The 14712-nt window shown below is 36.6% G+C and overlaps 2 protein-coding genes across 8 annotated transcripts in view; one reads left to right on the top strand and one right to left on the bottom strand.

The window, feature by feature from the left end:
- Positions 1–14712, top strand: part of MAP3K20 (mitogen-activated protein kinase kinase kinase 20) — a 193917-nt gene that overhangs the window by 113374 nt on the left and 65831 nt on the right. For all 4 annotated transcript variants that reach the window (XM_011743951.3, XM_011743954.2, XM_011743952.3 and 1 more), the window contains 4 exons: positions 1297–1325; positions 1441–1578; positions 8515–8601; positions 14606–14680. In XM_011743951.3, the coding sequence (XP_011742253.2) occupies positions 1297–1325; positions 1441–1578; positions 8515–8601; positions 14606–14680 (329 nt within the window). The remainder of the gene's footprint in view (positions 1–1296; positions 1326–1440; positions 1579–8514; positions 8602–14605; positions 14681–14712) is intronic.
- Positions 12988–14712, bottom strand: part of LOC105483227 (la-related protein 7-like) — a 45653-nt gene continuing 43928 nt past the window's right edge. For all 4 annotated transcript variants that reach the window (XR_003018370.2, XR_011609859.1, XR_011609862.1 and 1 more), the window contains one exon: positions 12988–13123. The gene's annotated coding sequence lies outside the window, so the exon portion shown is untranslated. The remainder of the gene's footprint in view (positions 13124–14712) is intronic.

The following is a 14712-nucleotide window of genomic DNA, read 5'->3' on the forward strand; positions in this document are numbered from 1 at the left end:
ATTAATCTTTTCATTTTCTCGCTACCCCAAAAAAATCATCCCTGCATTTCCTTTACCAAGTGGCAGTACTGTTTGCCCAAGCCAGAAATGAGATAAATAGTAGTTACTGTTTAAATCCAGAGCTCCTATTCTAACCATTAATCTGTATTGGTTCTTTATCTGATTTTATCCTTGAGTTCTCTTCCTTCTCCCCCAATAACCAGCCATTCATCAAGCCTAGGTGATCCTACATCGCAAACATTTTTTGACTCGGTCAACTTTTCTCCTGTCCTTTGCCACTGCCTTAGTACAGGCGTCCTCATCTGTCTCCTGGACCACAAAACCTTGAGTGCAAAGTGATCCCCTTGCCTCCAGGTCTATTCTTCTCTGACATAGTCTCCCCTCTGCACCTTTGCTCATTTCATTCCTCCACATAAAATTGTTCGTTGGCTTTCTCTTTCTCACAAGGGCTTTTCTTGACCTGGCCCCTACCTTCCAAAATTGCCATGCCTTTTTTGTCTGCTCCTGAGTTTTTGCATAGACTCTCTCTTCTGCCTAGGAAACTACTTTCCTCCCTCAGCTCTCCTCTTTCTGGTTAGCTCCTGTGTTTTTCAGGTTTTAGCATAAGCATCATTTCTTACAGGAAACTTCATCTGACCTCCCTTGACATAGATATCATTGTTCTTTGGCTCTATAGTTTGTTTGTTTCTCTCATCATGGAATCTATCCCACTTTGTTGTAGATGTTTATTTAATTGTCTCTCTGATAAGAATATAAACCCCCTGAGAGCAAAGACAGTGCCAGACTTGCTCACAGTCCTGTTCCACAGCATAGTACGTGGCCTTACCCACAGTAGCCTCAGCAAATATTTATTAAATGAATGAATGTATGAGCAAGTGAATGAATGAATATTCTCTCCACCTTTAACAAAAATCACTCAGTTGGGAGGAAACCCTACATATAATACGAAGTAGTAAAGCTAATGACTACCTCAGTGTCACATTGGCAGTATACGGGCAGAACCCAGGTAAAAATTTGGTTCTCCTAACTACTACTAATTTGTGCCTTTCTTATTGGACAGTACTGCATTTAGATAAAATAAATGTCTCAGAAGCCTTTTTAATCAGTACCTGATGGAATTAAGTTTTTGTTTTAATGTCAGCCCCCTTTTGCAGAATCCTCAATGCTGTAAATACATTGATTTCACCTTTCGTAATCCCATATTGAAGACAGAAATAGAAGTTTATGGTTTTTTCAGTAGAAAACAGCTCAAACCAATTAGATGATTGTCATAATTTATCCTTTTTTCTTTTTTAGTTGTTATAGCTGCTGATGGAGTATTGAAGGTAGGACTACTTCTTTCACTTTAAAAATTGTTAATTTCAGATGTAGATTTTTGTAACTAATAATTCCTTAATTAGCCAATAAGTAGAAAGTTGATACTGATTCCTGTCTCCTCAGATTTGTGACTTTGGTGCCTCTCGGTTCCATAACCATACAACACACATGTCCTTGGTTGGAACTTTCCCATGGATGGCTCCAGAAGTTATCCAAAGTCTCCCTGTGTCAGAAACTTGTGACACATATTCCTACGGTGTGGTGAGTTCATTTCTCATTTCTTGTTTACTAAAGGAAATACAAAAAGCAAACACTCTAGAGAAGAGGAGAGATACAGTTTAACATGGTTTTATTTTTATTTGAGACTGCACTGCTGGTGGAATGCCTGAAGCAGCACCACTGGAGAACGCTTCCTAGTTGCCAAAATGTTTAATCATTTTTAATCATCAGAGTTATTTTGTCCTGTGTTGAGAAGAAACCAACACCACTTACAAGCAACAAATTAAATGGAACCTGAGATAGTGTTGGGCTCCACTTTGCCTGAGAATTATTTTTTGCAGGGTGGTAATGTGACTGTAGACTATCTCTGTAATTTCAATGGAAATGTGGATCATTTGGAACAGGACTTCATTGTAATGGATTACTTAAACAGTATAAAATCACCAATAGATCTGCCAAGCGAGTTAATTACCAGGAAACTTTTGAGTCTCAACTATTAAACTGATTCATCAATTTCTGAAAGTCCAGAAGAAAATGCACTTAGCACTTACCAGATGACCTTGTCCATGTCTGCTGCCAGTCTTAGAGTAGCAGTGACTATCTGAAGCATGACTCTAAGACATTACATAAGAATCACAGCAGAACCACATAGAGAATTGACTAATGTGGGGGTGGAGTGCTCAAGGAATGGAGACCACAGGAATGAATCAGTTAAGGAGCAGAAGCTCCTGGAGGAGGAATTTGGAGATGGGCCATTTCCTGAGGAACAGGTTATACCTGCATTATCAGAGAGAAGGAAGTGAGGAGTGGGAGAGTTCTTTGCTGGAGGAAGGAATTCATTTGTTGCCTTTTGTTGAGGATAAACTTTTCCCTAAAATGTTATGTATTCTTTAAAAAGTCCAGAATAGTTTTGGAATTCCCTATCTTTACATCTCATACTGCCCTGCTATTTATACTATTATACTGCCCTGCTATTTATACTATTATACTGCCCTGCTATTTATACTATTATACTGCCCTGCTATTTATACTATTACTTCCTAAAAGGGCATTTTCATAGTACTGGGTAAAGAAGCAGTCTGTTTTGGGTCCAAATCAGCATGTCTCTTCGTCCTGAACTTTGTGTTTTCTTACCGCAGGTGGTAGCCAGTGACACAAGAGGAGATTCACGTTGTCAGACCTGTTTTTTTTTCTTTATTCAGTCTCTAGGTATTTAATGCTGGCTTCACAGGTTTTGAACTTGTTTCAGTGACTAGCTCTTTCTAAATCATATCACATCCTACGTATACCAAGTTAATAAAGATTAATTTTGTTAGCTATTGACAAAAATCACTTCAAGAATGAAATATATGTTTTTGGCTGAAGGCTAGAATTTTAAAGGTCAGAAGGCAACAATAATATCAGGCTTAATACCTGATACCCAAAAAAGAAAAAACATTAATACCTGATATCCCTTGATTCTGGATGTTTCTTAAGAATGAAGACTATAAGCTATTACAGACAGTGATCAAATATTTCTCATTGAAAAAAAGAAAAAACAAAATATAAGTTTCAGAGGAGACTAGCTTCTAAAACTAGTCTCCTATGTCAAATGTTACTACATTCTAACCACCATACATTCATCTGTGGGATATTCTGAAAATGGGGTATTTGTAGCAATTGAAGACTCTGTAAGATTGTTTTCTCTTGTGAAAGTACATTCCTTCATTTATAACCAAACGTTTATTTGAGTCACACACCATCTGAGGGTAATTTAAATTTTTCTTATCCTGCTTGTTGGGAATGGCGTCTCATTTTGTCCTGTAGAAATAGGAAAAAGCAAAGTTTTTCTAGAAAGGACCGGATAATATATTTTTTTGGCTTTGCGGGCCACTTACAGTCTCTGTTGCATAGTCTTCATAGATGCCATAGTTGGTTTTTTGTTTCTTACAACCCATCAAACATGAAAAAGCCACTCTGTATTCTGCAGCAGGCCATCGTTGCAGGCACCTCTACGGAGCAAGACGGCTTGGGAAGATGAGCAGCATGGCTTAGGAACATGGCTTGTTTAGTCACTGTTCCAGCTGATGGTACAGAGTGGCTCAGTAGGAGCCCAGCACTCCCACTCCTTTCATGTGCATGTGTGTATAAATGTATATAAACATGTATGTTGGTGTTCTATATATAGGTATGTTATATATATTTGTTACAGTTACTGTAGATGGTTATAGCTTTTAAATTGTTTGGCACATTTATATGAACTAGAAGACTTTTGAGGTTCATTTTTGCACTTATGAGTCCACACACATACAGTGCTTTTACTTTTAAAATTCTCCCCCAAGTCTTCGAATTTCCTTATCTCAAAAATTTTTGACCTTAAGACACAACTATACATAGAGTGAACTTTTGGTCTCAATATTATTTCATGTATGAAAACAAACTTTATGCTGCCTTCTTTCAAAGCCTTACAGTTACCAGGGCTTTGGTGTGAAATGCACCCCTCTCCTTTTCCTGAGATGAAGTACAATCTTAGTACCAGTAGCCAAGCACAAATTCCTTTTCACACACAAACTGTAAAAGATGTTAAGAGGTGACTTCTGTTTGCAGAGCTTAGGATTTTTTTCCTGTATCATTTTAAAATCTCTTCATACATTCCACATTGACCCCATTTCTTAAACATAGTTTGAGTCAACCTTTCTGGAGCTGCACATTTTCAGTGTTTTTTATTAAAAATCTCTTCACTTAAGAAACTCTGCACCACATTTCAGTAGAAGGGCTTGAACACGTCTCTTTGTGGATTAGCTTTTCTCTCTGCTTGTGTGCTGACCCTACCTTTGCTTGGTTTGGTTTGGTTTGGTTTTGGAGGGATTTAACAAACGCTTAACAAACCATCCTATCGAGTAATTTCACTTACTGAAATAAACTCAACCACCAGCCGCTGAGCATTTCCAGTGTTGCTCTGTATTTACACACTGGATGTTGCTCTGCAGAACGTGTCCGCCCCATCATGTGGCATGGAATATCAATTCTGCATTCAGGCTACAGCCGTCCCTTACCTGGTGGAAACAGAAATGCTACTTCAGCAAGTCTGTTTTAAAACAGCTTCTGCTGGGTGACTATCTTGAAGAGAAAGGTTTGCTTGGAATGCTGGTTTGCCTCTCAGATAGTTGTGTCAGTAAATCCATTCAGAAAAGTATACAGATGCTAATTTAATTATAAAGAAGAACTCAGGACTGTATATGTTGGTGCAAAAGCAATTGAAGTTTTGCCATTTAAAAGTAATGGCAAAAACTGCAATTACTTTTGCACCAACCTAGTATTTAATTCTGACCTCTTCTCATTCTGTTTGTTCTAAATAAACACCGTTAGTGAAAGAAAAAATACAAGGTATGCTTTCCAGCGACTTTTTATTTAAACAATCACAGATTTTTTTTTTTTAATGAAGAAAGCATTATGTGTTCAAAGTAAATGTTATAGAAAAGAGCAGGTGAGGATAGTTGTTAAGGCTGGGACCATTTTAGTTTTAGAAGTTTGTGGTCCATAAACTTGGAAAATTATACCTATTTTAATTCAAAATGTGATTATTTTGAATTTTTTATGTCTTTTCAAAAATAGGTGAGTAGCCAAGACTCCTTTGTCAGTAGGAGCATTTGTTTGCATTAAATATCCCATTGTTCACTGGGAGTCTGTTCTGTTCATTGAAACCCCCTCTGCACACAGCAGTCACACACAGATGAATAAGACCATTTAAAAAAAAGTTGTTTTTTTGAAATCCACCCAAAAAACTGCAATACATTTTTGGTTTTTGTTTTTCTAATTTTTTAGACTGCTGTAAGAATTTAGCCCCTACTACTTCTAAAACTACCAGCCCTCCCCAGGTTGATAAACCTTTGTTGCTTCTTAACAAATGGCAAGACTCACTAACCTTGTACTGCCTTAAAATAAATGTGCTGTGAATGCCAGAAGCGGATTTTATGATCCTTGCTCTTACGCTGGTAAACTTTGCTAGGCAGGCAATGGTTTCCCTCCATTTTATAAGAAATGAAATTTTTCTACCCTCTTATGAGAACTTCTCTTGGAGGACTGAACCAGGAAGAGTGTTTAGTACGTTATCCACAAAAAAAGGAAAAGCAAAAATCACTGAAAGAATAATTCTTCTGAGAACACAAGGCCTAGATATTCTTAAAAAAAAAAAAAAAAAAAAAGCTATTCTAATGACAATGCAGAAAGGATTACCTTCTCAGAAGCCTCTCAGCCAAAACTAGCCTTGAAAACAGAGTGGCTGAAGAGACAGCATGGCTGCCTGGCTTGTCTGTGAGCACTGTTCCAGAACAAGCTGGGCTCAGGTAATGGCTTTCTATTGTTTGGAAAACAAAGGGCAGAAAAAGTACGCAGTCTTTTCCAAGTTTCTATTCTGTAAACTGAAAATAGAAATTTTCCTTGTGAGCATAGTTTAAATGTGAGGACGTCTCAATATAAAATGAGTCGGAAAATATTTTTAAGGTGAAAGATCACAATAATATTTGGCCTGAATCCCCATAACTGGTATTTTTAGGCATCATTTAATATATTTTTAAACCTTCAAGTGACTTCCTCAATAAAGTTACTTTTGTATGCCAAATGTCATTTTGTTTAGTGTAAAAAAAAAAAGCTGGTGTCTTATACCACCTACTTTTTGATACATTCCCGAATCCAGGGAATTAATAAAAGGAAATCATGAGATGTGCTGATACTGGAATAAAACTAAAGACCTCATTTGGGCTTCAGGACATAGCGGCTAATGACGCCACCTCAGACACTTTTACTAACTCCCTCAGCTGTCATAGCTCTTCAGAGACACAGAGGGAGTCAAATGAAACTGGCTTATTTTTTTCTTTATTTTTCACAGTTAGAACTCTCAGAGAAATATAACTTAAATTTTATTAGATTTTGGACATTTTCCAGCAGAATATTTTGGAATCAAGAATGACGTAAATGTTTTTCTGGTGTTATCCCCCAAAACTCTTGGTTTTGCAATTTACTTCACAAAATTCAGTGTGTGCATGTGTGCACACGTGCGTCATACCTGCAGGCCAAACTCAGAAGGAAAGAGGCACCGCTCATCTGCGCGTTTAGGGGTCTGGAGCATTTGATTTATTGGAGGCTAACTCCCTGTTCCCATCCTCCTCAGGAATGCCACATCCATTAATTTACTTGCCCTTCATATCCTTTCCCCTCCCCAGCCCTAGCCCCCTGTGGAGTGGTAATTGCAGCCAATTGAGGGGCTCCATTTCCTGCTCAGCCCTCTTGCTGCCCGGCCTCCCTCCCTGTGTAGGTCAGGGTGATTGCATACCTGTTCTGGCTCTCACCCTTCCTTTACGTGTGGTGTTCACTAGAATTGTCCCCTTATGGGATGCCCCTTACCTTTTCCTAATCACTTATGTGACTCAAATAGAATTATTCAGTAGCTCCTCTAAAGGAGTACCTTACACACTTGATTAAAAGCCCAAAGAGGCTTCAGTGAATTTTTTTCTCCTGCTTGAGCAGCATCTGCCAATTTCCCTGATTTTCCTGCTAATTATCTTCGTATTAGCCAGAATTCATTTACTATGTTATGGTTCGAATGAGACTGAGCCCTGGCTGAGGAAACAGTGGATATGGAGTGAAAGGTTTCTATGATTTGCTTGACTAGAGTATGTGTGCTCCATCTACATTCCTATTAGAAATGAGCTTTTGTTTTTAGAACAAGGGAAATCTGAGTCGAAGCCACTGGTTCTCTTCCTGCTTCTGCCAGGGCGCCATACCTAAGACAGGGCCTGTCGCATTCTCTCTAGTACTGCCACTTGCCCTTCACTCAAATTAAAAGGGGTCAAGAGCCTGACCTTCAGGGCGAGCCAGCAGGTTCATATTCTGGCTCTGTCACTGGATAACTGAGTGTCTTTGGGTAAGGTTTTTTTTTAACTTTTTAAATAGTTTCCTCACCTATAAAATGAAGGTAATATGTATCCAATAGGATTGCTATTAATCATGGTAATATGTGAAAAGGGTATCTGGAATATAATAAGTACTCAATAACTTGTAGTGGTTTTTATTATCAGGACTATTACTGATAAAATTAGAATTGTTTTTGCACTTTACAGAGTATTGGTAGACTCACATTTTTGAACTCCATTTGTATAAATAGGGAAAAGTAATGTAGTATACAAATCTCCATTACTCAGTGTTTCAAGAGAACCCAGTTCAGCAGTATTCCTAGCATCCGTTTGCTTTCTTTGGGCATTCCACTCAGATTTAATAATCATACTGATCTCAAGAACTGCACAAAGATGAACACACACATCAGCTCACATTCACAGTCAGCTTATGTGTATAGAAAGTGTTTATTACATCTTAGAGTACGGTATAATAGATTATATTGTAGGTAGATGAAAATAGATCCCTTAGACCGACTCATTTTGAGGGAGATTTCTCCAAAATCTAAAAGGTAACATGTAAAATCTAAATATGACAATTTTGCAAGTGTCTACCAATGTGGGGTGGGTAGGTTAGCCAGTGATTTGGATTTGGGGTTCAGTTATTTTTGATGAGACCATTATTGATCCTTTTAAAATACTGTTGAATTCCCAGTTATTATTTCCTAGACAAATATATCAGAAATTGAAGGTAGAAAGAGTTTTAACTAACAAAATACAAAATCTAATTTGTGAGAACATAAAAATTCTAATAATTTATGAGATGACATTAAATCAGTCAGGCCCATTGGTTTCATAAAATTTTAAGTCTGGCTCTAGATGTCCTAATTTCTAAACCAGGTTTTTTCTTTATAAAAAAGAACATAAAAAGTATTTAATATATGGAAGAAGTTGTGTGCATGAGCATAATTGTTTTGCCCAAGTTTCTATAGATGGGGTTGGTTGTGTCTGGTAATTAGATACAATTACATGTTAGATAAAGTTTCAGTAATATGTACCAAAAAATATAAAGTACAAGAATAAAAATTCCATTTTCTTTTTGTTCCAGGTTCTCTGGGAGATGCTAACAAGGGAGGTCCCCTTTAAAGGTTTGGAAGGATTACAAGTAGCTTGGCTTGTAGTGGAAAAAAACGAGGTAAGACTACGTTTCTCCATTCAGGTACATAGATCAGAAAACAGTATTGGGGTTTTGCAAAAGACTTTTTCATCTTCTTCAAATTGAAAGTAAGTTCACGCTTATGGAAAGATTAGCAGTAGGAGCTAACACAAAGGGTCAAAGTGATGTTATTCCTCATGAATGGACCCTTTACATCTAATTGTTGCAGCTTCACGTCGTGATGCTGTAGATCAAAAATTGTACAAGTACTGTACTAGTTTCTCAGTCTCAATTGTAAAACCTAGGGGTTTGTTCTTAGTGATGAAAGAAGCCATTGCGTCCAAGGTAGGGGAACAGTTTAACTCCATCTCCTGCGTTTAGGACATCTTTTTTACTGGCCGGGAGTTGATATATCTGTAAGAGACCTTCAGCTACTTCAACTTACCCCTCCCAGCAGGAGTCACTATAGTACAAGAAACTGTCGCTTAGATGAGAATTTCAAAAATAAAAGAAGAAAAAATAGTTTCAAAAAAGGGAAAAATTACAGTTTTGCCACCTACGTTGAACACTACATTGAAGATGAGCTCCTCACTGGAATTGGCGAGGCAGTGGCATAACTGCTCGCTTCTTCATGCAGAGCCTTTCCATTTCAAAAGAACTTCAGTGGCGTAAACACCGTTTGTGCTGTGTCCCCAGCCTCGCTTCTCTTCTTCCCACAAATTGAGGCTTTCAGTTAGTTGGACCTATGAGCCTACATCAGAGAACATGGTACATTCATATCAAAGAGAGCAACTACATTTTGAAAGGTTTAAAATTGTGACTGAAACGCACAGCCATGGAAATTCTCAGCATAAGGATGAAGCCTCCAATATCAAGGTATTATGAGAACTTAGATCATGTAATGGAAGCAAGCAGTTGTCTTTGCAATGCAAAACTACTTTATTTCACAAAACTTCTTCATTTCCAAATCTTATCTGTGCTCTCCACAAAGGGTAAGACTGCAACCTTAAAATAAAATAATTTGCAAAAAGGTGAATATATAAAAATATTCCTTTTTTAATGCTCTAAAAGAGTTAGATTGATCTGCTTCCCAGGTGAGTGCAGGAATAAACTAGATTAATCAAAAAGCTGCTATTGACTAGGAGAAACCAAGTTTCCATCTTTTAGATCACATAATCCAAAGTTACCATATAATTTTTCCTCCTGATTCATTGGGAGTGGATGAAATGTTGATGATAGCTGAAACTGATGGGAAAGAGCTGCCAATTTAAGAAATGAAAAGGAGTTATATGCAAGAATATGCCTTACTCATTGTTTCGCAGGAGCTGTTCTGTTTTAATTAAAAGTGATAGTAATTACTCATGTGCTATTAAATAAGATCTTACACACAGGATAACTTATATTGTCATAATATGAGGACACACATGTTTCTGTTCTATTTCTTTTGCCAGTGAGATGATTAGAGATCTGGTTCTGGGTTTACAAATGAAAGCAAAGAAAATTACTGACCTTGTGTAGACTCTGGAACCAAAACATCCAGTGTAATCTTTTCCCACTGCACTATTCCAAGATAAACTAGGAGAAAGGTTTTTTGTGTGTGTGTTTTTTTTTTAAAGCTAACTGGACCCTCCAAATATGTATAAGACAGAATAATTAATATTTTTAAATAATAATGTATCTAAAGGGTGGCAGAATAGATAAAAATTTTAAAGTACTCTTTAAAACATTGGAGTATCTGTGAAGGATTTTTAAAGCTGAAGAAAAAAATGAATTTAGAAGCTGCCTGGATAGTTGACTTGAGGATTGGAATCACCCATGAATAACCTTCAGAACCTCTGCAATACTGTACATGCAGAAGCAATCTTTTTTCTCCCCGGAGATCCCAGAAAGTAGACTTTACTATTTTATTCATGGTGTGTTCTGATGATCAGCTAATAACTGATGAAGACTACTCAAATACTTCCCACACTGTATTCATTAACTATTATGGTAAGTTGAAAAAAGCCTACATGGTGAAATACATTTTCTCAACTTTCTAATGAATTTCAGTAAAATTGGGTATTACAAGGATATTTATCTGCTGTTCTCATTCTGTACAATATTTATTTGTCAAAAATACGGAAATTAAGTTTCAATGTAATTTTCAATATCATCATTCAAGAAGGTATCTTCATTTCACCTCACAAATGGAGGTAACCATTTCCAAAATAAATTCTGTTGACATAGCATTAAGATAATTCACAAGGGTTTATTTCATTTCATTACAAAATTGAGGCTTTGACTTAAAGAAATATAATGTACCAAATCCCTTCAACTTCTAATTATTTTACTTTATTTTTACTATTGAATATTTTGGGTTATGGGTTGAAAAGAGAAAGTCGTATTTTTAACAGGCCTCATTTAAATAAAGAATGACATGTTCAAGTGTTCAGGAAGACATTTTAAGTGTTATCTAGTCATCTATAATACCTATATCCAAGTATTAGAGTTGTCTTCTTTTAACTTTTTATTTTGAAATAATTATAGATTCACACGAGTTTTCAAAAATATTACAAAGAATCAAAAAATTACCTGGGTGTGGTTGTGCATACCTGTAGTCCCACCTACTGGGGAGACTGAGGTAGGAGGATCCCTTGAGTCCAGGAGGTCAAGGCTGCCACCATTATCACACCACTGCACTCCAGCCTGAGTGACAGAGTGACACCCTGACTCAAAACAGTTTTTTTTATTTTTAGTAGAAACGGGGTTTCACCATATTGGCCAGGCTGGTCTTGAACTCCTGACCTCAAGTGATCCACCTGCCTCAGCCTCCCAAAGTGCTGGGATTTGTAGGCATGAGCCACCGTGTCCAGCCAAAAAAGTTTTTTAAATTAACAAAAACTAAAGAAATTTGTGTACTCTTCACCCAGCTTCTCTCACTGGTGAAATCTTACATGTCTGTAGTATACGGTCAAGACCAGGGAATTGAGATTGGTGCATTGCTCTTACCCAGACAATAGACCTTACTCATTTTCACCATTTAAGATTACTTTTTGCATCTATAGAAAAATCAATACTTTCTAAAAATTATATCTGAAGATCTTTGCTTCTAATCCCTTAATAATAAAATGAGATGTTTAAGCAATCATTTTTCTAATATTAAATCCTATTAAAACTAGATTCATAAAGCACTGCTAAACTTTACAAAGTAAACAATGAACCTTTATAGACGGCATGAAATTAAGAGGGCATTACTCATACATTTTTTAAATGAAACAGATAGGTATATTTGCTTTTGTCATTTCCATGGAACTCAATCAGTGATCATTCAGAATGTTCTGGTAGCATAATTTCTATTTTTATAAATACTTAAATTCTTACATATAAGGTGTTCTAACTAACAAAACTATTTGACTAACATAGAAATGTTCATAAAAATCCACTGTTTTTGATTATACTTTAGAAAAAGATAAAAACTTGAGTTAAAAAAAATTTTACGTCTTATGTAGAAAATGGTGCAAAAATGAATATGGTCCTTAAAAAATGTCATGCTTAGTTTAGTGATTGGGAAATATTTTAATTTGAAACTTTTACTTAAAAATATTGAAGTTTTAAGTAGTATTGCAAACCTGGTGCTAAGATCTGGTTATTTCAGAATGTTTTCATATATTAGGAATGCCCACAGTTATGTAATCAGGACTTAAATACTTTGAATTCTATTTTGAAGTACTTTTTTTTTTTTTTTTTTGAGACGGAGTCTCGCTCTGTCGCCCAGGCTGGAGTGCAGTGGCCAGATCTCAGCTCACTGCAAGCTCCGCCTCCCGGGTTCACGCCATTCTCCTGCCTCAGCCTCCCGAGTAGCTGGGACCACAGGTGCCGCCACCTCGCCCGGCTAATTTTTTGTGTTTTTAGTAGAGACGGGGTTTCGCCGTGTTAGCCAGGATGGTCTCGATCTCCTGACCTTGTGATCCGCCCGTCTCGGCCTCCCAAAGTGCTGGGATTACAGGCTTGAGCCACCGTGCCTGGCTTGAAGTACTTTTTAATGCACCAAAATAATCCATTGCATGAAGTGTCTGAGTCTGGATTTAACTGATATTTGACCACGTCAGATTATGTAAAATAATTGTGTCTCCTTGTGTAATGACTTCGATGTGGTATCTAAACAGTTTTTCAGTAAGAAAAGATCACAGAAATGATCATCCTCCGTATTCAGCCAGCTCACATTCAGTTCTCAGGAAAATGCTGAGACAAAGTTGTATTGAAAAATGTTACCATTGACGAAAACTCATTATTTTTATTACAGAGTACATTCAAGTGCATAATTGGAATTATAGTCTATTTTTATTAGTTCCCACCTCCCAACCATTTTATATTTAAAAAAGTAAACACCTGAATTTTTTTTTTTAACCTTCATCAAAAGGTCTGCAGTTTACATTACAGTAAAATAATAGTACAGTTTAATACATCTTGTTCTATTCTGTGAAATCACAAGACTAGAAGTTTAAAAGTGCTTAGCGCGGCCTTTAGTTCCGAGAGAGTTGTTTTGTTTTTCAACTTTGCTTTGCTTTGATGTTAGGATTATCTGTAATTCAAAATACAGTTTGTCAGTTTTCTTGTCAGGGCAACTATGTTTCTAGTTCCTCATAGCCTCCCCCAAATCCAGCTAAATTCAGTTTCAAGTTTTTATTTGCAAAACTTCTTTGGCAAACAAAACTGTGGAATAAGTCTTAACACTTCTTAGTACAGCAGTTCTCAACTCCATCACACCCAATGCTCATTTTGTACTAACTATGTTAACAACCCCTTACACTCCCTTGCGGCGAAATTCAAAGGTAATACAACTACCTATAGACATCATATTGTAAGTTAACATAATGCTTTAACTGTAATATAAAAGAGAAATAAATGAAAGATGTTTTCCAGTGTACAAATGCTCAAGCATGACCACACCAGAGGAGATGATGGAACAGTTTTAGGGGATAAATAGAACTCAGCAGCTACAAATGCATCCAGATGGAGTTGGGTTGTATTAACGACTCCAGTGCTGGGAATAGCACTGTTGTTGTTGATATTTGTCAGAAATCTTGATAAAGTTATGAATCATGCAAGAATTAATAAGCCTTTGATTTATTTCATTTGGTAGATGCATTCTGCAAAGTTCAGTGTATCTTAAAACTGTTCAAAAAAATACTTTGTGTTTATTTGTAAGTTAGAGTTAGATTCCAGGCCCAAAAATTATAAACCTCATTGTTTGCTTGTTTTACTTACATGAATGTAAATGGGGCATTTGAAATTTTGTGGGATACAAGGGAGTTCTTGGTTATGCAGGATTTTATGGTATATTGAATTGTCTAGCATTCCTGACCTGTTATACTTAGAAGTCGGTTGCAACCTACCAGTCTCTAAAACAAACACAAATGCTTCTGTGGAATAGAGGCACCATGAGTTCTGTGAGAAGCACCACTGTAGGATGTTAGAACAGGACCATCCTCATGTTATAATTTTTGTTATATCGGGTCCTTAAAGTATATGGGTTTGACCAAAACAAAGCCATAATCAGTCACACATTCAGAATGTCTTATTTACCACTGAGAAATGAACAGTTTTTTAAATTATCTCTGTGATCTGTGCTCAGATATTTTCAGAGTTGTATACCTGCTGCCAAAGCTAAACTAGTTTCTAGTTACCTGGCCTATTTACATATATCGTAAGTTGCCTATAAAAGCACAGTGATGTGTGGTTTTATATTTAGTATTTAAGTTCCGACTTGCCCCCTCCTACTAGAGTTCTGTTTAGATATTTTATGTTTTGTTGCATTAGTTGTACTGAACCTGACTTCTCCGTTCACTACAGTTCCCTTTCAAGAATAAGTATGAGTCTTTAGAGATTACAAATCTAAACATAAATTGTCACCTGTCACATATTAATCAATGGAAGCTTTAAACTTCATGCCTTGATTATATTCTTAAATTAACTGTATTATGACCCTTCAAATAGTGTTTGCTGACATGAATGAATAAATCCCTGTGCTTTATTTTGTTTTCTTTCCCTGTCTCTATTGTAGAGATTAACCATTCCAAGCAGTTGCCCCAGAAGTTTTGCTGAACTGTTACATCAGTGTTGGGAAGCTGATGCCAAGGTATACATATGTATTTTTGTTATTGTTTAGAA

Source organism: Macaca nemestrina, chromosome 11, assembly GCF_043159975.1.
Source record: "Macaca nemestrina isolate mMacNem1 chromosome 11, mMacNem.hap1, whole genome shotgun sequence".
Lineage (NCBI taxonomy): Eukaryota > Metazoa > Chordata > Mammalia > Primates > Cercopithecidae > Macaca > Macaca nemestrina.